The 26,315-nt window shown below is 33.0% G+C and overlaps 1 protein-coding gene across 7 annotated transcripts in view; it reads left to right on the forward strand.

The window, feature by feature from the left end:
* Window positions 1-24,080, forward strand: part of exoc6 (exocyst complex component 6) — a 67,483-nt gene extending 43,403 nt beyond the window's left edge. For 2 of the 7 annotated variants that reach the window (XM_051123847.1, XM_051123851.1), the window contains exons 18-24: window positions 1,260-1,439; window positions 2,027-2,056; window positions 7,871-8,012; window positions 11,862-11,935; window positions 20,680-20,792; window positions 21,065-21,076; window positions 22,980-24,080. In XM_051123847.1, the coding sequence (XP_050979804.1) occupies window positions 1,260-1,439; window positions 2,027-2,056; window positions 7,871-8,012; window positions 11,862-11,935; window positions 20,680-20,792; window positions 21,065-21,076; window positions 22,980-23,112 (684 nt within the window). In that variant the 3' untranslated portion in view covers window positions 23,113-24,080. The remainder of the gene's footprint in view (window positions 1-1,259; window positions 1,440-2,026; window positions 2,057-7,870; window positions 8,013-11,861; window positions 11,936-20,679; window positions 20,793-21,064; window positions 21,077-22,979) is intronic. The other 5 variants (XM_051123849.1, XM_051123853.1, XM_051123850.1 and 2 more) reach the window with 3 other exon arrangements.
* The last annotated feature ends 2,235 nt before the right edge of the window (window positions 24,081-26,315 follow it).

A 26,315-nucleotide genomic window follows, 5' to 3' on the forward strand; every position in this document is an offset into this window, starting at 1 on the left:
TAGAAGTTAACCTAAAAAGCAGACATTTATTGGTTGCAACATTTATTGTTTCAATACTGTTTTAAAAAATCTCAAAAATCTTTTAGCAGTTGGTTGTACCAGTGTTTGTATAATACGTTTTCCAAATGTATTTTATTTTATTTTTTTAATTTAATTTTATTTCATTTTATTTTCCACATTTTATTTGTATTTTATTTCCAGATTTTATTTTATTTTACAAATATTATTTTATTTTATTTTCAAAATTTTATTTTATTTTATTTTTATTATGAGAAGTTAACCAACAAAGCAGACCTTTATTGGTCTCAACATTTTCGTTCCAATACTTTTATTTGATCTTATTTTAAGTTAAACAAAAAAGCAGACATTTATTGGTTGCAACATTTATTGTTTCAATACTGTTTAAAAACATCCCAAAAATCATTTATTTTATTCTTCTTTTTTTTCCTTATTTTGTTAAATTGTATTTTGCAAAATATATTTTCCTTCCTCCTGGAGGAATTTTCTAAATTGTATTTTATTTTATGCTTTTTTCCAAATTTTATTTAATTTTAATTTCCAGAACTTAAAAATTATTTTCCTAAATTTATTTTCCTCGTTCTGGAGGAATTTTTCAATTTTTATTTAATTTAATTTTTTTAATGATTTGATTTGATTTGATTTTTAATTTTAATTAATTTTATTTTATTCTATTTAAACAACAAAAAAGCAGACACGTTTTTCAATTTTGTTTTCCAATTTTTAAATTTATTTATTTTTTTTTGTTAGAAGTTAACCAAAATAGCAGACAATTATTGGTTGCAACATTTATTGTTTCAGTACTGTTTAAAAACATCCCAAAAATCTTTTAGCAGTTGGTTGTACTAGTGTTTGTACGCTTCTGGAGGAATTTTGTTGTTTTACAACTTGGAATTGCATTTGTTTTTGTTGTTGCTGTTTTTTTCACATTTATTTATGTATATATGTATGTATTTATTTTTTTGTTTTATTGGAATTTGGATAAATTTTCCAAATTTGTTTACAACTTGGAATTGCATTTGTTTTTTTGTTGTAGTTTTTTTTCACATTTATTTATGTATAGATGTATGTATTTAATTAATTTATTTATTTATTTTTTTTATTTCTTTTGTTTTTTTCTTTTTGACAATATTTATTGTTTTAATACCGTTCAGTAGCATCCCAGGAATCGTGTAGCAGTTGGTTGTAACAGTGATTTTCCACTTCTGGAGGAATTTGAATGTATGGTTTATTATTTTTAGGACGCCAGGCACGCAGCTGAAGGAGAAATATACACTAAACTCAACCAGAAGATTGATGAATTCATTCAGCTGGCTGATTATGAATGGGGCATGGCAGAATCAGACGGCAGGGCCAGCGGCTACCTCATGGACCTCATTAACTTCCTGCGTAGCACCTTCCAGGTCTTCACGCACCTTCCGGTAAGTTCCAGTCTCGCCATGATTCCGTGGTCATTCTTCACCCGTGGGTTCATGTAATGTGTGTTATTGCATGTGTGGCGTCAATCAGTGTTGCATTTATAGGTGTTTAGATGGTCAGTCTAGTTCTAGGAGCCAACACGTTTTCCTAGTTTATGCCCCTCTTTTGACTTTCACTGTTAGGTGTAAATCAATACATAAGTGCACAAGAATGTCGTGTTTGGTGTTATAGGTGTCATAAAACATAAACATAAGACATGCGTTCCCAAAACCAATCAAATCTCTGTCTATTCCTGCAAATAATCAGCACAGATAACTCCCAACCCATCCATTCACTGAAAACAATACAGCTTGCCTGCGTTTCTCTTCAGCTGCCCTGTCCTCTTAAACAAATTACTTTAACCTCCAGTTTAAGTTGGTTATGCTTTGGTTTCTCAACAGTGTAACATCTTTCCTGTAAGTGAATGTATCCTTTGATTTATTTTCTGCCAGGCATGCTTGGTTTTTCTGATTTTCCTTTGTCTGTCCATTTATTATCGCTATACTTTCTTTCCCTGTCCGTGTTTTATTTTCTTGGGGTTTCCACTCAGAATAACAACAATGATCATGCTGCAATGTCGGTAAGTAAAACCTCTTCAAACCCTAGAGGAGGAAGAGAAAAATTACGATAATCTAAAAGCAATAAAAGACATTAAAACTGCATGTTCATGTCAGCTCTGTGGACTTGCTGCCAGCCTTGTTTTGCTTCCCTTTTCACGTGTAATGCAGAATGTAAACCAGATCGATTGGCATGCTGCCCCATGATTTGCTGCCCATGATTGTCTGACGCTGATACCAGTATCTGCAGAACACATGTGCCATTCTTACTTGAGATTCACTAGTCACAACATTTAAAGGGACAGTTGATCCAAAAATGAAAATTCGGTCACCAAACCTGTTGTCTGGAAAAGAAATTATTTTGATGAACATTTTTGCCCATAAAATGAATGTCAATGGGGTCCAAAACCTCACTGACTTTGATTGTGTGGACAAATTTTTTTATTTTTATATTTTTGTTTTTGGCTGCTTTTTGGGTAATCTGTCCCCTAAAGATGGTAGTCTCGATAATGAGTGTCTCTCAATTCAGAATGCTGCTTTATTAATAACACATTCTAACCTACTACCCTGTTAGGACCACAATATGTCATTATATACTGAGATGTTACATAATCTGAATGTTAGTGCAGCTAACTCACTTCACACCAATTCATTTAATATAAGTTGACTTAGTGTAAACATAGGCTATAAAAAATTGTATTTGTGGTTGAAAGAGATGTGAATGCCAAAACAGGGATTAGAACACAGTCGTTCAGCTTGTGTTTTAATAAAACTTGCACATTTTTCTAACACAATAGGATGAGACGTATGACAAGCCATTTAGTTAATCACCATTTCCGGTTCCTGTTTTATTTCTGGTGTTGAGATAAGTCCCGCCCACAGTCAAATCTCATTGGTCCAATAGTTGACTTCAAGTCAGTGTTTTTTTTTAGTATCGTGGAGATGCTTAATTATTAATGTATTATTCATATTGTAATTAGTTTTTTAGTTTTTTTGTATATATAGTTTTTAGTAATTTGTGTTTTAGTTTTAGTTCTACAAATTAAATGAATTGAAACTGAGAAATGTTGCCTTGGAAGCTATGGGGATTTTTTTTTTTTTTTTTTTTTCATTTTATTTCAGTTAACATTCATTTTATTTCAAGTAACGATTTTCATGTTTTTTTATTATTAAATATAATAATCTGCCTCTTGCCTGGTTATGCACATTTGTGGTGCAACATTTTAGGGGTCGACCGATATGTGTTTTTCAGGGCTGACGCTGATTATTACAGATCAAGTACACCGATAACCGATATTTTGAATCAATATTTTTGGTGTAAAAATGAAAATTAATGTCAGAGTTAAAAATAACAAGGGCTATGACCAAAACTTTTTAAATGCTTTTAAATTTTTTGAAAATAACCGATAACTAAAAAAATGCTTAATATCGGTTCTGATAATCGGTCGAACCCTGCAACATTTACACTTTTGTACAAAATAGTTACATTTATACAGTCAAACAAACAATTATTCAGACACCAGGTCATTTTTTTTTACTAGCAGGACACTATAGTTCATTTATCTTTGTGAGGATAGCAAAATAAAGTTAACTGTGACATATTATACCCCCAAATTCTCCATACAGTGCTCAAGTGTTTTTTCTTTAATTGGTAATGCACCTTTTTACACCACAGACTGAACAAAGTTAAGCATTTCTTGGTAATTAGTCAACAAAGTATTGATAGTTGTGTAAATATTGTCATACTAACAGTTGTTTGTAATAATCCATTACGACTTTGATTTCTGTCAAAGTTATCTGACATTATCAAGATAAATTTGTTATGACACAGTTTAACACTGAGTCATATTTTATTACCATTTTCTAAACTGTAGCGAATAAACTGTGATAATGTGAGAAATGTTGAATGTGTCTGAATACATTTTGGTTAATCTGTATAAAAGCCTTTTTTTAAGGATGGAATAGAAATTCTTAGATTTTTTTGGTCTCACAGAGCATCTCAGAGTTTTTTAAGTGATGATTTTCTAGGGGCCTGCTTTTATAGTCTTAATTTTCAAAATGTTTTTACAACTCTAGAAATGAAGAATGTTCGGCTTTGTGTTTTTTAATTATGCATATGCTTGTTTAAAAGGATTGGTTGTGGTGCTTGAGTGTTTTATGTTGCTTACACATAAAATAATATAGGTGAATTATTTAGTCTTTTTTTATAGGAAACTGTGATGTGTCTAATGGATATCAACACTGATAATGACGGGTGTTTTTTGTTTGCATTTTTTGCTTTGGATAGAATAACCAAATGGAATTGTTTATTCCTTTCTTTGCTAGTTGTCAGCATGTACTGGTGGAGCAGCTGTTGCATGAGTTTTATGTGTGTTTGAGTGTGTTTGGCGTCTGGTATTGCCAGGTTTGACTGGTCTTTCACCTTTTTCCTCTTTACAACCCTGCTCCTTTTGAGCGTGTCGGCTTGCATGAGTGTCTGCTGTGGATATGAGACTAGATGTTACCGTGTGTCTGTGTCTGAACTGAAATCCATCAGATGGTGGATTTTCCAGAGTTGGAAGATCTTTGTCATCTCCATGTTGCATCATTACTTCCACTATTTAGATTTTAGGTATTGTTTAAGAATGGCTTTATGAATTATGGTTGTATATTTGGAAATGACTCAACATACACTTGCAATAGTATCTCTGTGCTTTTACTTTAATACATTCACCCAAAAGTAGTTCAATTTTTCTGTCATTATTTACTCACTCTGATGTTGTTCCAAACCCATATGTTTTTCTGTTCTCAATGGAACAAAAAAGAGGAATTTTTAAATAATAACCAAGCTGATCTTTTCAAAATTCATTGAATGTGAATGGTGACTAGAGCTGCCAAGTTCTAAAATGACAAAAAAAGCAACAAAAGTATCAAGAATGGCAATTAGGATTTCAGTCTGTTCATCAGACAAAGCTTTATTATGATTGTAAGACTGTCAAAAGATTAAAATAGAGAGTATGAATCATATAAAGCACTTACTTTATTCTCTTTATTGTCTTTTAGTTCTTGACAGACCCATTCACATTTACTTTAAATATATGGAAATAAGCAGTCAATATATGTAGAGTGAAGTTTCTCTAAGTTTTGAGAGAAAAAAAAACTGAAATTTACTTGCAGTTTTTGAGTAAAAATAGTTTTAAAGTAAATCCTACACCTAATGTTTTTCTGTGTATGTATAAATTCCTGCGATATTTTTTTTGCATTGTTTTGGAGTGAAAACACACCAATAATCATGATGCACTTTTGTAATTAGTAACTAGGGTTCGTACAAGGAGCTTAAAATACTTGAATTTGACTTTTTAATATGTAAGGCCTGGAAAACCCTATGAAATAAGTGTTTCATTTTGTCACTAAGCACATATTTTTTCACATAAAATTCACACCTTTTTAGCCTATTTCAGTTAATGTCAAAAAACAATTGAGGTAAGCAAGTAGTAGTGCTGACAGCATCTTGTAAACATGTCTGAAGACGCAAAAAGAGGAACAGATTAATCAAATCTATCGAGTTACTTACACTGGAACCGATTCAACCGATTTTGAAACGCTCCAACTGTATCGCATATCGCAAATATTTTGTCTCAAATCAGGACTTCAAATCATGTATCGCAAATCATTTGATTCAGATCAGGACTTCAGAATGTGTATCACAAATCATTTCAATTATATTGGAACAGATTTGTGAATCATTTCATGAATCGAATGATTCAAATCAAATGGTTTACAATATGCAATTTGAAGTTCTGAACTTAATCAAATGATTTGTGATGCATGATCCGAGTCCTGATCTGAAATGATGGTTCACGAATCATCGGGACTTTGGAGCGTAGATCACGAATCATTTGATTTAGATTGGAGCTTTGAAGCACGTTCACGAATCATTTGCTTTAGATAGGAACTCCAGAGTGGATTTGCAAATCGTTTGCTTTAGATCGGAACTTAGAAGGGTGGGCCACGAATCATTTGATTCAGATCTGGACTTCGGTGTGGGTTTCATTTGATTTAGACCAGAACCTTGGAGGGCGGATCACAAATTATTTGATTTAAACTGGAACTTCGGAGCGGGTTCATGAATTGTTTACTGTAGATAGGAACTCCAGAGTTAGTTCGCAAATCCTTTGCTTTATCTCAGAACTTCGAAGGGTGGACTGTGAATCATTTGATTCAGATCTGGACTTCAGTGTGGGTTCGCAAATTATTTGCTTTTGATCAGAACTTCGGAGCGTGGATCGCAAATCGGTTGATTTAGACCGGAACTCCAGAGCATGTTCATGATTCATTTGCTTTAGATCGTACTTTTGGAGGGTGGATCACAAATCATTTGATTCAGATCTGGACTTCGGTGTGGGTTCGCAAATCATTAGCTTTGAATCGGAACTTTGGAGCAGGTTTGCGAATAATTTGATTTAGACCGGAACTCCAGAGCGGGTTCGTGAATCGTTTGCTTTAGATCAGAACTTCAGAGCGTGGATCACAAATCATTTGATTCAGATCTGGACTTCAGTGAGGGTTCGCAAATTGTTTGCTTTAGATCAGAACTTCGGAGCATTGATCGCAAATCAGTTGATTTAGACCGGAACTTCCGGGCGGGTTTGCGAATCATTTGCTTAAGATGGGGACTTTGGAGCGTGGTTTGCAAATGTTTTGATTTAAATCAGAGCTTTGGAGTGTGGATCACAAATCATTTAATTTAGATTCGAACTTGGGAGCGAGTTCACAAATTGTTTGCTTTAGTTAGGTACTTCGTAGGGTGGGACGCAAATTATTTGATTCAAATCTGGACTTCAGTGTGGGTTTGCAAATTTTGATTTACCCCGGAACTTCAGAGGGCAGATCACGAATCACTACATTTTGATCAGTGTAGGTTCATGAATCGTTTGTTTCAAATCAGGAATTCGAAGCAATTTAGCAAATCTTTTTTTCAGATTTTAATTTTTTCTTCTTAAACAATAGAAAACATCAAGCCATTAAGGCAGTACAGTTATAAAAACAAAACAGAAAAAATAAAGAAAGTATATACATAACATATAAGGTTTAAAAAATTAACCATGGTTTTACTATAGTAAAATGTAGTATACTTTGTAATGCTTTAGTAGTAATACTTTGCATGTACATTCGCCATTTTTATTAGTATATTTTTATGAAGTCCTGGAAAATCAAAAAAGTAGTGCTTGAAAAATCCTTGTAAGTCCTGGAATTTCATTTTACAGTATCTGTACGAACCCCTATTAGTGTTAATGACAGTAAGACGAAAGTAAAAAGTTTCTGGTTTTCCATGCAATGATGTTGGTGACATCAGCATTTAAAATACTCATAATTCTGCTTTTCTTAATATACATAATTGTGCCAGACACAATAGATTGCACATTGTCACTGAATCAGCATTTAATAAGTCACGCTGATGATATATTTTGCATGTTAAATTGAATAAATGATTATTTCAAGTTTTTACAATTTACCAATTATATTGTCTGTCGTTCATATTGTCTAAAATATTTAAATTACGCATATTCAGCCTTTATTGGACTCTAAATTATGTATTTTTATTAGCTAATAGTTTATAAGAAGATTATTTTTCAAAAAAATCATATGGGCTTGGAGCAATATTTCAGGGTGAAACTGCTTAGAGACACTTCTAAATTAGCCATTACTTTCTTCCTAGAGTGGCACAGACCCTGATACTAACTTTGGTTCATGCTCTAAATTTATAAATTCTTTGAGATAGAAAAGCACTGATGCCGTGCTTAGCTGAGGACACCTGACGTAACGGTTTGTTGGTGTGTTTGTGTGCCGTTCCTCAGGGTAAGGTGGCGCAGACGGCGTGCATGTCTGCCTGTAAACACCTGGCCACGTCACTGATGCAGATGCTGCTGGATACTGAGCTCAAACAGATCAGCATGGGAGCCATTCAGCAGTTCAACCTGGATGTCATACAGTGTGAACGTGAGTAGTGCGTCTTGTACACGCCTCCATGTATTGTTCATTTCAATAGTCCACCCAGTAATGAAGCATCTGTCATGATTTGCTCACCCTCTTTTCATTGTAAGAAAAAGATCAGTGTAATTTAACAAGGTTTTTACAGTACCATTTTTACAGTCTTCCTTATTAAAATTATGATCATTTTCACACTATAAAAGTGGTCCATATTCTGTATTGTAAGTCTTTTGAAGCCATACAATAGCTTTGAGCGAAGTCTAATTTAATAGTAACCATTTATAGAATGCATCTTATCTGCTGTAAATCATTAATCAACCAGACCGTTTAGAAACTGTATCCATTCTGAAAGTTTGAGCATTACCATAAACTGTTTTCAAAGCAGAATATTGCTAATGCACTAACAGACAGGCATGTCAGAGTATTATGCTCTGTGAAGCGCAGCATGGCGGTAGATGCATTCATGCAGCAGGTATTATTGATATTATCAGCTGTTCTCAGAAGCAGTTATCTGAGTTGCACTCTTTCAAAGAACATTCCTGATTACCCGCACTCCACCTGCTCTTGGAAATCCACACCTGCTCTGATATGAGCTGATATGGAACAGTTTAGAGCAACATTAATCGCTTATCCATTTGAACGTTCATTCATCTGACATGTGCTGCATTTGCATGCATTAACCACCCGTATTAGGCATAGCTCAACCAAAAAAAAAATCATTTACACCCTCATGCAGTTTCAAAGTCATACGACAAAACTGTTGAATTGAATATTTCAATTATGAAAACAGTCACAACCATTCACAATGTTACTGCCCATACCTAAGGCAAAAGATCCTCAAGTCCTTACAATACGCTCTGTTTTTTTGTGAAATGCAGAATCTGATCTCATTGAGTTTTCATCTCTGATACCTCCCTGGGGAACCCTAAAAGCCCCTTTGGTTCTGAATGGCACAATAGAGATGTCAGAGCACAGTGTTCATCAATAACGTTAATATGTGGACAGCTCTTTGGTTCTACCATCGCATCTTCTGCTCCTTAGACATTTAAGGTTTCAGTCACACTACATCACTGTCAGCAGAAGTGGCCTCAGGTCATAGGTGTCTAGAGCTTGTGAGGGTTCGACCGTACAGGTATGGCAGGGAATGTCTAACCATTCTCTGTGGTCTGAATGGTGATCGTCTCATTAGCGGCATCATCTTACGCTAGTCAAAACACATACAATTAAGATGCACCCATAGGAATACTTATCCCAAGTTGTACGTTTACAGTCTGATTTTTGCTTGTGATTAATAGTGGGTCAGTGGATAGTTGACAGGGAAGTGAAGGAACAGAGAGGTCACGTGCATGTGGGACATGATCAAGGTCTAAAACACTAAAACAGTTACTATAACAGTAACAGTTTGTAAAATGTTTAAAACACTTTACTCCAAATGAAATCTTACCAGTCTTGTTTCTGTAATTTGAGACCACAAGTGCCCTTGGTGCACTTGCTATGAAGGACAGGGGTGACATGCAACATGAATTTAGTTCTTAAAATATGTCATTTGACATCTTGTATCCTTGAAGACTACAGCTTGACTATGCAAAAAAAAAAAAAAAAAAAAAGAAACAAACAACATCAAACACTGTAGATCAATTGTAAGTGCACATGAACACATGCTGACTGATTGCTTAATCTCATGGCTCATGGTAGGTCTGTTATCGTTAATAAAATCTCTTTGAGGAAAATGTCTTTCCTGGCTGGCTGCACAAACTTGAAACCAGTGTAGTTCATTGTCTGAACAGCACAAATTATTCTTCTCATAAACCGTTACGCTTTATGAAGCTCTCTGGAATACCTGATTCTTATGGTTGATCTAGCATTCAACAGAAATTTGTACAAAATGATAACTTATTTGCATAAATGACAGTTTTTCAGAATAGCTGACCTAGTTTTGTATAGATAGATAGATGAATGGATGGATGGGTAGATAGATGGATGGATGGGTCAGTGGATAGATGAATATATGGATAGAAATATAGATGATGTATGGATGGATACATATATAGATAGATGGATGGATGGATGGATGGATGGATGGCTATATAGAATGATGGATAGATGGATATATAGATGGATTGATGAATGAAAGATATGGATGGTAAATTGGATAGATATATAGATATATGGATGGATGGATAGATATATAGATGATGGATGGATATATGGATAGATGGATATATGGATTGATGGATATATGAATGGATGGATAAATATATGGATAGATAGATATATGGTTGGATTTATGGATGGATAGATATATAGAAGATGGATGGATAGATAGATGAATGAATGGATAGATATTGGATGGATGGATGGATAGATGGATGGATATATATATATATATATATATATCGATGGATGGATAAATAGATGCTTGGATGGATTGAGGGACGGATATATGAATGTGTGGATATATGGATAGGTAGATGGATGGATAGATAGATAGATGGGTGGATGGATATATAGATGGGTGGATAGATATATATATGGATAGATGGATATATGGATGATGGATATATGAATGGATGGATAAATATATGGATAGATAGATATATGGATAGATATATAGATGATGGATGGATAGATAGATGAATGAATGGATAGATATTGGATGGATGGATGGATAGATGGATGGATATATATATATATATATATCAATGGATGGATATATAGATGCTTGGATGGATTGAGGGACGGATATATGAATGTGTGGATATATGGATAGGTAGATGGATAGATAGATGGGTGGATGGATATATAGATGGGTGGATAGATATATATATGGATGGGTGGATGGATAGATATATAGATGGTTGGATGGATGGAGGGATAGATATATGGATGTATAGATAAATGGATAGGTAGATGGATGGATATATATGAGTGGATGTATATATAGATAGATGGATGGAAGGATATATGGATGATAAATAGATAGCTATATATAGATGGGTGGATTTACGGATGGATAGATATAGATGGATAGATATATGGATATATGGATAGATGGATGGATGGATGGATATATATGGGTGAATGGATAGATATGGATAGATGGATGAATGGATGCATGGGTTTATTAGATAAATGGTGGTAACTCACCCACTAACTCACCCACTCATTGACTAATTGAGTAAGATATGATCATCCAGTTTTACAAAACCATAAATAGAGTAAGTTAGTTATTTAGTTCTGATCATCTGGTCTTAGAGAACCATAGAGTGAGTGAGTGAGTGGGTGAGTTAGTTAGTCATCTGATCTTGGAAAACCATAGACAGAGTGATTGAGCGAGTTAGTCCTGATTTTCTGATTTTGGAAACAGTTAAATAGTTAGTTTTGATCATCTGGTTTTGGACAACCATAGACAGATAGTTAGGAAGGGCATCCTGCGTAAAACCTGTGGAAAATGCTGGAAAATTCTACTGAGGCGACCAGGAGCAGCTGAAGGAGAGAGAGAGAGAAATAGTTATTTGGTTAGGTAGGTAGCTAGTTTCAAAAAGTTTTGGAAAACTGTCAAGTCAAGTTAAAATATATACAGCAACACAAGTCAGAATAGTTTGAACCGAGTTTAGTGGATGTAGCTTAAACATTTTAGGACACGTTTTAATGTTAGAAATTTTAGTCTTCGAAATGTCGTAAGAATAAATGGTAGATCAATATGTTTGCTTTACCAAGCACATGGTATATGGTTAAAGTTTCAGGGTAACAAAAACACTTTGTATATATTGTTTCAAGAGTTTAATTTAATGTCTTTAATGTCACAACACATATCAACAGTTTTTTTTAAATAGTATTTTCCTGTTCCTTTCGCAGTGTTTGCCAGTTCAGAGCCCGTGCCAGGATTCCAGGGGGACACGCTGCAGTTGGCCTTCATTGACCTCCGACAGGTACAGACCTCTCTGCAGACATGACTATTCTTGATCCGCAGTCCCTGCAAGTGTGCCGAGGGGAAGGGTGGAGAACATACAGCATTAACAAGCACTAATGGATTATCCCAACCTGAACACACTTACCTTCAGGAGGGGAAATCACTTAGTCGCAGTGGGGTTCATTATGCTATCAGGAGCTCCTTCTTCGTTTGGTCCTGTTTTTGTGCTGCTTGGAGTTTGAACTTATAATCTGGGCCTGAGGTGCTTAAGGTGTAAAACCGAGGTCATGTCAAGGTTTCTTCTACAAAGGTATGTCATATAAGAAAGCATTATTAGGGTGTGGAGTTAATAATGCTCAGTTTAAAATCCCTTTGGTTTCTAATACCTCTTTTTATGCTCAGCAGAAAGCTGAATGTGTCTTCTAATCACACATGCTGCAGTATTCCAGATAGTCCCTATGATGCATCTGTATGATACAAGTTTTCAGGATGCTGTTGAAAAATTACATTTCTGTCATCATTTACTCACCCTTTTAAGACATCCTGGCTGTTCTATTCCATATAATAAAAAATTAAAGGGGACTGGGATTGTCAAGCTCTTAAAGGGATAGTTCACCCAAAAATAAAAAATCATGTCGTTTCATACCTATATGACTTGCTTTCTTCTGGAGAACATGAAAGAAGATAGTTTGGAAGAATGTTGGTAACTAAACCGCTTGGTGATCATTGACTTCCACTGTAAATCATGAAATATCTAAAAGTAGATGATATGACTTAATTAGACGGTTAGAGTTCATACAAGATGCTTAAAGCGCTTGATGCACTTGAATTTGACGTTTTGAAATGTAAAAAAAAAAAAAACTGAAAAAACCCTTGAAAATAGCAGTATTCCTAAAGAGGTACTTGAAAAGAGCTTGAAGTACTTAAAGACAATGTATCAATGAAATGAGCGTTTAATTTTGTCAATAAGCACATATCTTTTCACGCAATTCAAAAAACATACCTCTTTTGCATATTTCAGTTAATGTCAGAAAACAATTAAGCTAGGCAAGTAGCAGCACTGACAGTGTTGTGTAAACTTGGCTGAAGACTTGAAAAGAGGAACAGATGAACCAAATCAATTGAGTCATTTATGTTGGAACAGCTCCGATTGATTCAAACTCGTGACTTCACTAGCAAAAACCAGATTCAAATTTCAACATAGTGCATAATGATTTTAAAAAGCACGTATAGTGATGAGTGAAATGGAGCTTTTCGAAACTCTGAATCAATTAAACCAATGCGCCGCAAAATGATTCACTTTTTCGAAGTACTCCAATCGGATTGCATATTGCTAATCATTTGATTTAGATTGAAACTTCGCGTATTGCGTGTAATTTGATTCAGATCTGGATTTTAGAGAATGTTTCGTGAATCATTTGATTTAGATCGGAACGGGTTTGTGAATCATTCTGTGAATTGAATGATTCCAATCAAATGATTCACGATGCTCGATTTGAAGTCCTGATTGAAATAAAATAATTCGCAATATACAAAGTTCCAATCTTAGTCAAATGGTTCGCAACCCATGCTTCAAGATCACGCTTCGCAAATCATTATTCAGATCGTAACTTCAGAGAATGGATCGTGAATCTTGTTTTAGATCAGAACTTTGGAGTGTGGATCGGTACTTCGGTGCAGGTTTGTAATTAATTTGTTTCAGGATTTCGGAGCTATTTTGTACATCTTTTTTTTTTTGTTGTTTTTTTTTTTTTGTTTTTTTTTAAGATTTTCCCTAGAAGACATCAAACCATTAAGGCAGTACAGTAATAAAAACAAAAACAAAAAAAAAAACAGAAAAAGTATACACAAATACAAAAGTAAGAAAATTAACCGTGGGTTAACTATAGTAAAAGTGTAGCAAACTTCGTAATACTTTAGAAGTTATACTTTGCATGTGCTTCACTTTATGTTTGCCATTTTTATTGGTATATTTTTATTTATCTATTTCACTTTTTTTTAGAATTTGAAAAAGAAGACTTTGTTCAGTAAGTGAGAACTGTATAGAGAACTAATATAAGGACTGATTGCAGTCCTTGAAAATCAAAAAGTAGTGCTTGAAAAGTGCTTGAAAGTCCTGAAATGTAATTTTACAGTACATGTACGAACACTGTTATAGTACAATGACTTCTTATACGTCCAAAGATTAAGGGAATTTTGATTTCTCAGTTCATGACCCCTTTAAATTTAGCTCTTGACAGCCTCAGTCCTGTTTTACATTTTTTATAAAAAGTGGCCACTATATCCACATTTCCAAGGTTCTCAGTAGCAGAAGTCGTCATAGTTGGGTAAACAGAAACTGCAACAAATATAATTTTTGCATTTGCTTCAGTACAAAAGGACAAATCCACAGTAGTATTTCTGTGACTTACAAAAAGAGCTAAAAAGTTTTGAGAGATTGATTACGGTGGTCAGAAAAGAGAGTTGTCAAAATTGCCTTTACTCCCATCTGCCATTGTGGAAACACTCATACAGCTACTGTAACTGCACAAAATGTGTTATCAATGTCTGTTACATTTAAAACAGCATTAATGAATGTGGACTTGCATCATCACAGTCTGTGAAATTGGCCCATTCTTAAGAAATTCACCTTTTGGTATTCCATGGAAGAAAAGGAAGTGATAGGAGTTTGGAATGACATGAGGGTGAGTAAATGATGACAGAATTTTATTTTTGGGTGTAATTTTGGGTGCAATTTTAAACCACATGCTGAATCATATACACCACCTGTTCATGGGAAATGAAGAAACACGCCGCTCTGGCTTGATCTGGTGTGCCACGCACCGGTCGGGGTGGCGTCTTTCAGCGTGTCACGACTGCGGCCGCTCGCCAAGACCTCTCGATTACCATTAGCATGACGCCGCTTTGATCCTCGCCTGGTTTCTTGGAGGATTTGCTGACAGCTTCTCTGTAGTGCTCTCAACGAGCTTTGGCTCCGTGTCGGGCGGAGCGAGCTTGGACAAGGTCAGAGATAAGGAGAGTGGTGCGCGTTGGCCATCAGAATTTACCTGCTCACCCCGACCCCCCGTGTAGATAACCTTCCCATCATGCGTTATGACACAGATCTGCCCTACAGCTCTTATCACACTCCAACACTTTGATGTTGAGTTGATGCCGGGCTACCGTTTTTTTTTTGAGCATGTACTGACACCAAATAGAGAGGTCACAGTCTCCCTGCCAATCACGCAGCGGCTTAATGGAGACTCTTGTTTACTCTGTTGTGTTTTAAACGTTTTAAGTTCTTGTTGTCTGTAAAGTGATACTGCGCAGGGCTGCAGATGCTTGTACTAATACTAGTAAAAATTTAAAAATTGTTCACATCACTTAAGAGAGACGTGAATGTCTGAAGGCATATTTTTGAACATGCCAGGTTCTTCACTTTCACCAGCATTGCAAGTATGTATCTAAAAGTAGCGATGCTGCTAACTTGACTCCTTTTTTCAATAATGTGACAATAGATCAGTTGTTCACAGTAGTACAGTATCAAGTAACTATCAACATTTTGCAACAGTTAGCAATTAAAACATTTAAAACAAGCTGTTTAAAGTTTGTGTTGCGAACTTAGGCAATAGTCAAAAATTCTCTTATTCTCTCATATATATAGCATTAATTTTAGGTATTTAGTTCTTTCTTTCTTCATACTGTATGGTTTTAACTACATTAATGTTTGATCATTAATACTACTGTTTGTTTTTTTATATTTTTGAAAGAAGTCTCTTATGCTCACCACTCACCAAGGCTGCATTTATTTGATTAAAAATACAATAAAAACTGTAATATTGTGAAATATTATTACAGTTTAAGATAACGGTTTTATATTTTTATATTTTGCAAAATGTAGTTTTTGCAATATTGTAAAGCTGAATTTTCAGCATCATTACTCCAGTCTCCAGTGTCACATGATTCTTCAGAAATCATTCTAATATGCTGGTTTGTTGCTCAAGAAACATTTCTTATAATTATTCATGTTAAAAGAAATTGTTCTGCGTGAAATAACAAAAGAACATTTATTTGAAATATAAATCTTTTGTAAAATTATAAATGTCTTTCTTGTTGACTTCTGAGTAGTAGTGTATACATATAAATGAGGTGTGTTATAGTGAATAAGGGTGCATTTAATGTCAAAAGTAATGCTGTCATCCTAATTGGAATTTAATAATTTAATAATGCAGTTCTGAATAAATGCTCATTGCTATGTATAGTTTCATACAGTTGAAGTCAAAAGTTTACATGCACATACACGTTGTAGCAAAATAAGAGAGGTTGTACAAAATACGTGTTTTTATTTAGTACTGACCTGAATAAGATATTTCACATATTCACATATATGTTTACATATAGTCCACAAAAGAAAATAATAGTTACATTTATAAAAATGACCCTGTTCAAAAGTTTACATACACTTGATTCTTAATACTGAGTTGTACTTTTGAATAATCCACAGCTGTTTTTTTTTTTTTTGTTTAGTCATAGTTTTTCATGAGTCCCTTGTTTCTCCTGAACAGTTAAACTGCCTGCTGTTCTTTAGAAAAATCCTTCAGGTCACACAAATTCTGCGTTTTTTCAGCATTTTTATGTATTTTAACCCTTTCCAACAATGACTGTATGATTTTGAGATCTATCTTTTCACACTGAGGACAACTGAGAGGCTCATATGCAACTATTACAGAAGGTTCAAACACTCACTGGTGCTTCAGAAGGAAACACGATGCATTAAGAGCTAGGGGGTGAAAACTTTTTTAATTTGAAGATCAGGGTAAATGTAACTTATTTTGTCTTCTGGAAAATATGTAAGGATCTTCTGTAGCTTCTGAAGGGCAGTTTTAAATGAAAAAAAAACTATGATATTTAGACAAAATAAGAAAAATGTACAGATCTTCATTCTATTCAAAAGTTTTCACCCCCTGGCTCTTAATACATTGTACATCATACAGTCATTGTTGCAAAAGGTTTAAATACACAAAAAAAAGCTGAAAAAACACAGAATTTGTGGGACCTGAATGCAGTTTAACTTATTAGCAACTTGTTCAGGACTTATGAAAAAACGACAACTGTGGATCGTTCAGGTAACAACACAGTATTGAGAATCAAGCATATGTAAACTTTTAAACAGTCATTTTTATAAACTCCACTATTATTTTGTCCTGTGCACTATGTGTAAATGTCTTTTATGTGAAATATCGTATGCAGGTCAGTATAAAAATAAAAAATAACATGCATTTTGTATGATCCCTCTTATTTGGTAAAATAATCAACATTCTGCTGATTCTGCAAGGTGTATGTAAACTTTAGACTTCAACTGTATGTCCCCTTCAACTGAACCTTCAACTCCTCTTCAACTAAAGCATTCAGAGGTGAACTTTTTTTGTAGATTACTCACTGTGAACTCTGTCAGGTCATGTTGGGCTTGTGAGTCTGTAGCGGTGAGATCTGTAAAAGGTCATGATAAGTGCTCCAGTGACTAGTGCACTTAGACTGGAGCTGCCCTGTGGGAGAAATGCACTTTACTGGGATTACAATAATCCCAGATAAGGGCACACAAATAATGTATAGAATGTCTGATTAGTGACTTATTGATAGTGCAGAATCAAAGATATTACTTTAATATTTTCACTTTAGGATCCCACCACTTTTCAAATATTCACCAAATCTAGTTCGCAACAGCCTGAGCTAGTCACGTATACCTTGAATGACATTTAAAGGGGTCATAGGATGCAAAGTTCACTTCTACGTGTTGTTTGTACATTAATGTGTGTTGGCAGTGTATGCACACATCTACCCTATAATGATAAAAGCCGCTCCTATGATAGTTGATTGACATGAGCGTCTTACCTCAAACACACCCTAAATTAGCAGTAACAGTCCGACCTCCATTGTTTCGATGCCGGAGCAGGGATGTAGGTTAGACAAGAATATCTCAGATTGAGCGATTGAGGTGTTGTGTTGCTGGATGTAATAATGAACATAGTGGTCGTCATTTACTCCCGACATCTGAGCAGCTGAAGATGCAGTGGATTATGTTTGTTTGTGAAGGGAATGCGCCTCACAATCTACATAAATGTGTCTATGTTCACGCAAATCATTCGTGATCCAGCTTCACCTACAGCAGAAGTGAATATAAGGGTTTTTTAATGAATCTTTGCAATCGCCCTTCCTAATAACATGCTAGTTAGCAAGTTTAGTGACTAAACGTGGCTATATGTGGCTAAAGTAAACAGGCTCGTCACTCCACAAAGAGAAGAGAGGGGCGGGGCGAGCAGAGCTTGTTAACATTTAAAGCAACCTCGACCAGAACAGGATGATTTTTGCAGAGCTGATTTTGGCAAGGTAAAAAAGGTGTTATTTACACTACCACTGAGAAATTTTAACCAAAGTATATTATAGACTTTTCATTAAGACCGTAAAGAATCATATCAACTTGTGGAAAATGGGCATCCGATGACCCCTTTAAATCAGTTTTGGATAATTGATTTAGCAGTATCTGCAAATATTGACATTTACAAGCACGGTCTCGTTGGCCGTGATGCTCCGCGGGGTCTTGGTGTGTTTAGTGGCAATATTGTCCCAGCCCAGCAGGAGTAGCAAACAGCTCTAAATAACGGTCCGAAAAACAGACCTCCTCAATACGGACCACATAGTAGGTGTGAAGTGCTATTAGCCCCCCCGAACCCTCCTCTCCCGGCCCTCCATAATGAACGAGCCATCCAGGAATTGTCCCCCATTGATTGATATTGATTTGCATACATAGAGGTGAGTGATCTGGCCCTTCTCCAGCAAATTAAGTTCAATGTGTCCAGAGCCTTGCTTTGAATCAGAGTTGCAAAGTGGCAGGGAGCCCACTGACCAGAGCACCGTGGAGCCAGGATTAGCTCCTCTGTGGGTTATCTGGAGGTCACGGAGGGATTTCTCTTCCTTTTGCATTTAAAGTGCTCCCAGCTCCCCAACAAGTGCCCTGCTAACCCCCGCCATTAGTCGATGACCTCACACACTTCTCTTTGGGCAACTTTTTTGACTTCTCATATTGTGTATTTGTTACGATCATGGTTCTGACAAGTTAAAAATATCTGAAAATTTCCAGGACAGTGTTATTTTAGTATCATTAAGATACTATTAACATTTTTTATTAATATTTTCAGGTTTTTTTATTTATATATTTTCATACTTTGAGTAATTTTGTTGTGTGTTTTGTCTTTTTTTGTATGTTTATAGTTTTATATATAAAATATTGGTTTTATTCATTTTTATTTAGGTTTTAGTTATTTTAGTACATAAAATTTAACTCAGTGAAAGTATTGCTTTTAGGAAAAATGTATCACTTCTATTTCAGTTAAAATGTCTTTGTTTTTATTAAATGAAAATGTTTTTATGGTTTTAGTTAACTATAATAATAAATAATGAGAATCATTAGTCATGAGAATAAATAAAATTGACCCAATTGTACCCAATAAATTACAAAGACATTGTTATTTTAGTATTATTGATCATTTTTTATTTTTATGTTTTGTTTTGTTTAGTTTTTTAAGTTTTGTCATTTAATAATTTTTTAATATGTCTGTAGTTTTATATATAAAAACTATAGAACTCTAAAATGATTATTTTTAATAATATTTTTTATTTTAGTTTTATTTCATGAGCCATGAGAATAAATAAAATATTGATTTTACCCAATTTTACCTAATAAATTACAAGGACATTGTTATTTTAGTATTATTGATCTTTTTTTGTTATTTATTTATTTATTTTTCTGTTTTTTTTGTTTGTTTTTTTTAAGTTTTTGTACGTTTTGTCATTTAATATTTTTTTTATATGTCTGTAGTTATATATATATATATATATATATATATATATATAAACTATAGAACTCTAAAATTATTTTTTTTATACATTTTTATTTGAGTTTTATTTATTTTAGCACATAGAATTTAAGTCAGTGAAACTGAGAAATGTTGCTTTGGCAACTAGATGAAATAAATTTTGGGAAACAAATTGTATAATTTATTTTACTTCAGTTAACATTTTGTTTGATTTCATTTAACAAATATGTTTTTATGATTTTACTTAAAAACTATAGAACTCTACCAATATTGTTTCTATTAATTTTTTTGTTTTATTAATTTTAGTACATAACATTTATCTCAGTGAATGTTGATTTAGCAAATTACTGAAATAACTGTAATTTTTTGGGGAAAAAATGTATCATTTATTTTATTTCAGATGAAATTTCTTGGATTTCATTTAATGAAAATGTTTTTATGGTTTTAGTTTTGGTTAACTATAATAACCCTGACCAGGCCTGGAAAAGTCATGAGAATAAATAAAATATTGAAAATGTAGTTTTTTTCCACTTTATTCTCAGCTCTGATATATTTTGTTGGCTTATTATGTATGCATTCTCTGTGAAATAATATGTAATAATCTTTGTAAATGTATAATTTTATACATTCATTGGAAATTCCTTGATCATGGAATGTGGCAGTCCTGATTATTAATATTTTGGTTGTTTTTATGCAAAACTCTCTTTGCATAATAGTGTGTGCTTAATGAAGACATGCAAAATACACTTATTTTTATTCTTCTTCAGTGTTGTTTTACAACCTGTTCTATTGGTTCTGCTTAAAGTTCGGTTAAAAAAAAACTTGATTTAAACTGTATGAAGTTCTGATTTGGGTTTATTTTTTTCTTTTAATCATTGATTATGTGTACAATTTGTTTCTTGCGTTTCAGCTTCTAGACCTGTTCATGGTGTGGGACTGGTCCACGTACCTGGCAGACTATGGACAGCCCACCTCAAAGTACCTGCGGGTGAACCCCTCCACTGCGCTAGCACTTTTGGAGAAGTATGTGTTTTTACTCCTTCCTTCAGCCCAATGCCAATATCAAACTCCACTGAAGTCATTTCAGCTTCCTGGAGTGCTTTACAACACTTACGTTTTTGTACTGTGATGGTTATGATGTTGCCTTTGAAGGCAGCTGGCGGCTCACTGGTTTCAGAACAGAACCTCAAACATAAAATGGAGTGATTTGAAGCAGTGGAGCTCTGTTTGTCTTTTAAACTTAATATATGTATAATCTTCGTCCTCTTTCTTTTTTTATTACTTACCAATGCCAGAGTCAACAGAGGGTATGTAGATCCTATGTGGATTTCTCTCTCTCCATAGTAATGTGATAAAGCTGCATGAATAGACTTACATGTGGAATATCATTTATTTCATCATCATTTATTCATCCCACACCCACTGCAGCATGCATACTGAAAAAAAAGTATATATGTCATGATACATATGTCACAGCCCATTATATCATTACTAATTCATGATTCATGATTCTTTCCGATTCTTGCCGCATTGAAAATGTCTGTTTGATATTTAGTGTATTCACATATTTAATGTGTTTTGATCTGTTCAGGATGCATATGCAGAATAGAATCAGCATCTGATATAGCATCTATATCATGAAAAAATGTTTTATCTAATCATTTTTAATTGGAGCACAAACTATTTTTGCAACCCTTTTGGTGATGCTATTGCAGCAGAAATAACTTCTCTTTTAAACTCATGTAAAAACGACAACAATTAAAACAAAATTAAAATTTAAATTGAATTTCAAAATAACTTAAATTAAAATAATTAATACTAAATTTATCAATATAATAGTATATAAAAATATAATAAATATAAATTTTTTTGGCTAGATGCCAGGGCATTTTATTTTTTCATTTAAAGTTGAAATACTAAAATAACTAAAACTAAACTATAGCATATATATCATGAAAAATATGCATTACACAGTAATTTTTGTAATTTTTACATTTTTAAAAAAAGAGTTTAAAAGAGAAGTTGTTTCTGTACCACTAGCATCACCAAAAGGGTTGCAAAATAGTTTGTGCTCCAATTAAAAATGATTAGAAAAAAAAAAGTTATATATATAATATATAGTATAACATAATATAATATTATTAGTCCTAATTTAGTTAGTCCTAAAATCAATTATTTAATATTACATTTGTAATTAAAAAAAAGTAATAATTTAAATTAAATAATTATTACATTTATTTATATAATAGTATAATATATATATATAGTTGAAATATAGTTGTATAGTATATAGTTGATATGTATGTATGTATATATATATATATATATATATATACACACATATACATATCAACTAGATGCCAGAGCATTTATGTTTATAGCATATATATCATGAAAAAAAAAAAAGAATTGACAATGGAATTGCTGTAATTTTTACATATGAGTTTAAAAGAGAATATATATATATATATATATTTATATATATATATATAGTTTAATATGTTAAATACATGTATTAATATAATATTATATAAAAAATATAATAAATTTTATATTTAATATATTGAAAAATATATTTTTTAAATAAAATATTTCAGCTAGATGCCAGAGCATTTATGTTTTTTATTTAAAGTTGAAATACTAAAATAACTCAAACTAAACAAAAACGGTAGCATATATATCATAAAAAAATAAGCATTTACACTGGAATTGTTGTAATTTTTACATATGAGTTTATTTCTTTTCTTAAGTTATTTCTGCACCACTAGCATCACCAAAAGGGTTGCAAAAATATGTTTCTGTATTTGTGCTCCAATTAAAAAGGATTACTTCAAAAAAAAAAAAAAAAATAAATATATATATATATATATATATATATATATATACATATATATATTAATATGATAGTATATAAAAAATAGTAAATATAAAATTATTTTTTTAATAAAATATTTTAACTAGATGCCAGAGCATTTATGTTTTTCATTTAAAGTTGAAATACTAAAATAACTCAAACTAAACAAAAACTATAGCATATATATCATGAAAAAATAAGCATTTACACTGGAATTGTTGTCATTTTTACATATGAGTTTAAAAGAGAAGTTATTTCTGCACCACTAGCAAAATTTTTAAATAATAATAATAGCTATTTTCTGACCTGTCTGCCATATATTTGACTAATATTATGTCTTCATTTTGCTTTTCCAGAATGAAAGACACAAGTAAAAAGAACAACATCTTCTCCCAGTTCAGGAAGAACGACCGCGACAAGCAAAAGTTGATCGAGACGGTGGTGAAGCAGCTGAGAAGTCTGGTAAATGGAATGTCCCAGCATTCCTAGAGTTGTCCACATGAACTCCAAACACTGGGCTGGGTTTGACAATGTAACTATATTATACTTTTTGCTTTGGCCCCCCTTTTTTTTTTCAAAATCCAATAACTCGCTGTAAGGTAACTACTTTCAAAGTACTGTGGTATATTTTGACTGCATCCTCCATGTCTTCTGCCAAAATATTCACCACTGTAGGTTAATAATGTAAATATAGGGCAAAAAATGAAGAGAAAAAAAAAAGTGAACAGATGAAGTTATGCAGTAATTTTTTGTAATGTATTTTTAAAGGTCGAGAATTATGTTTTGTACGTCGTGAAAGTGCAATGACTCTTAACACTACACTCGAGAGAGCGGAGGTGTGTATGTGACTGGTGATGCCGATGGTCATATTGCAACCTGTATGAAATTCTCCCTGGTGTAACATGGATGAAGTTTTTATTGTAAATATTTTGAAGTATATTTAACACTGCTATGGAATCATGCTTCCCATCGGTCTGCCTTGAGTTGAAGTCGACTCAAATTAGGTAACTTATAAGTGATAAAAAAACATTTGCATGAGAATGCATCATTTTTCTTTTACGTTGGCAGACTTTGTTCAAACTTATGTGCACAGACAGCACTTGTTTATTGAAAAGAATCTAAAATTGTCAGCAGCATTTCACTGAACGATGTACAAATGCACCGCAGAATTATATTTAATTTTTATTTTCTCAGGGTGAAATGAAAGCTTTGGGTTCAGATGCTTTAGAATCTCATTTTTAGATGAAAATAAATAAGCAATAATTGGTCCAGCTCTATGCTCTAGAAAAATTACCAGTTTCATTTCTTTATCCACATGGTTTTGTTTCTTAAATTAGTTTTGAACAGGCGTTTTGCACTGAAAATTATTTAAGTTTGCCTTTTAACAAGCAACTGTATGCTTATGTATTTAAAGTACCACTGTATATACCATCATATTTTATTAAAATCGGTAAAAATGGAATGTAAAGATAAAACATTTGTCATCTGAGGGTGTTTCCATATTTCAGTTTCCTGTTGTCTCATGGCTGTAACAACACTAATATTGGTTTCACTTTAAAATAACTCTCATAACTTTAAACGCATGCTTAACAAATCAGTAGGTCCTTTACAGATGAATCAAACTAATGATCTGTTAAGCATTACTGAATGTTTGTTAATATTAATAATGAAAGTTACTGTAAAGTGTCACCCAGATATTCAACATCTCAAAGAGGCAAACAGAATCACGATATCCGAGAATCTCTAACTGGCATTACCTGGAGTTACGCAAACCCAAGTGACTTCAGTTGTTTTCAAGGTCTACCCATTTTTATTTGTGTGCTTTAATAAAATATCACCACAAACAAAACATTTGATCCATTGTTTTTTTTGCTTCTAGTTTCTTTACTGCCAGGGTTGGGGAATGTTACTTTTAAAACTATTGCATTACAATATTGCATCACTTCCAAAAAAAAAAAAAAAAAAAAAAGTAACTAATTAAATTAGTTACTTTTTATAGATTTTTAAATCTGGGCAGGACTTGCTTGTTTTTTAATATAAAATATTCAATATTTGGCAAATGTAAAAGCCCTTTAAAAATAATAATAAAGCACAAATGTTAGTTTATGTAAAAGTAATTTTTGCTTATTAGTATGTTTGAATTGCATTATCGAAGGCCAGCAGCAACCACATTGGTTAATAAAATGGGATTAAATACATAAAGGATATTTGTGTTATTTAATTATTGCAGGTTTGCATCATATTCTCAGTTTGCGTTTGCATTCATGTTGATGAATACTGAATCTGGTTTTTTTTTTTGTTTGTTTTTTTTGAGAGTGTGATAAATTAATGCATGTTCACATTTAGTTTAGAACTACAGTAACAGCATGTTTAGACACTACACCTCTGCATTTACTCCTGATTTTTCTTAACATGGGGACAGGAGACTTGTCAGTAAATAACTGGGAAAACAAAGTAACTAGCATTACTTATTTGAAGAAGTAACTTGCATATTTTCTTGTAAATTAAAAGTAATGCATTACCTTACTATTACTTGAAAAAAGTAATCTGATTACATAATTCGTTTAGGTCCTTGCACACCGAGTCCGAAATTTTCGTATGCATTTTTTCATGTTTGTCAAAATTCGTCACACACAGAATGTCACAGTGGCTCAGAATTGTGAAAACACTTTTTAAAATGCTTGCTACGGATCCGAAAAACAGTAAATTGAACCCAATCCGAATTTTATGATGAACAAAAGTTTCAGATGCAGTGTGTGAACATGATGAACACAACGTGAGGTCATATTTATTTCTGAACAGATGAGAATTTCAGGCTCAGTGCGCAAGGACCTTTACTCTATATACAGATAAACTCATCAGATTAAAATAAAAAGAATTGTGTAGATTAATGTGTAATTTTAAATTAAATTATTATTTTAAATGAAATTAAGATACTCAGACGTGTTAAATATCTTTTTGGTGCATTGTCCTATTCTACTGTTGTGTATATACAGTTGAAGTCAAAAGTTTACATACACCTTGCAGAATCTGCAAAATGTTAATTATTTTACCAAAATAAGAGGGATCATACAAAGTGCATGTTATTATTTTTTATTTAGTACTGACCTGAATAAGATATGTCACATAAATGATGTTTACATATAGTCCACAAGAGAAAATAATAGTTGAGTTTATAAGAAATAACCCTGTTCAAAAGTTTACATACACTTGAGTCTTAATACTGTGTTGTTACCTAAATGATCCACAGCTTTTTTTTTTTTTTTTTTTTTTTTTTTTTTTGTGAAATTTGTTCATGAGTCACTTGTTTGACCTGAACAGTTAAACCGCCTGATCTTCTTCAGAAAAATCCTTCAGGTCACACAATTTTTTTTTTTCAGGATATTTGAGTATTTGACTCATGTGCAACTATTACAGATGGTTCAAACACTCACTGATGCTTCACAATGCATTAACTTTTGAACAGAATGAAGATGCATACATTTGTCTTATTTTGCCTATATATCATATTTTTTCCACTTAGTACTGCCCTTCCGAAGCTACAGAAGATTTGACTAAGAAGATTTAGAACTTACATGTTACCCAGAAGACAAAATAAGTTAAATTTACCCTGATCTTCAAATTCAAAAGTTTTCACCCCCTGGCTCTTAATGCATCATTTTTCCTTCTGAAGCATCAGTAAGTGTTTGAAC

The sequence above is a fragment of the Labeo rohita genome, chromosome 12, assembly GCF_022985175.1.
Source record: "Labeo rohita strain BAU-BD-2019 chromosome 12, IGBB_LRoh.1.0, whole genome shotgun sequence".
Classification (NCBI taxonomy): Eukaryota; Metazoa; Chordata; class Actinopteri; order Cypriniformes; family Cyprinidae; genus Labeo; species Labeo rohita.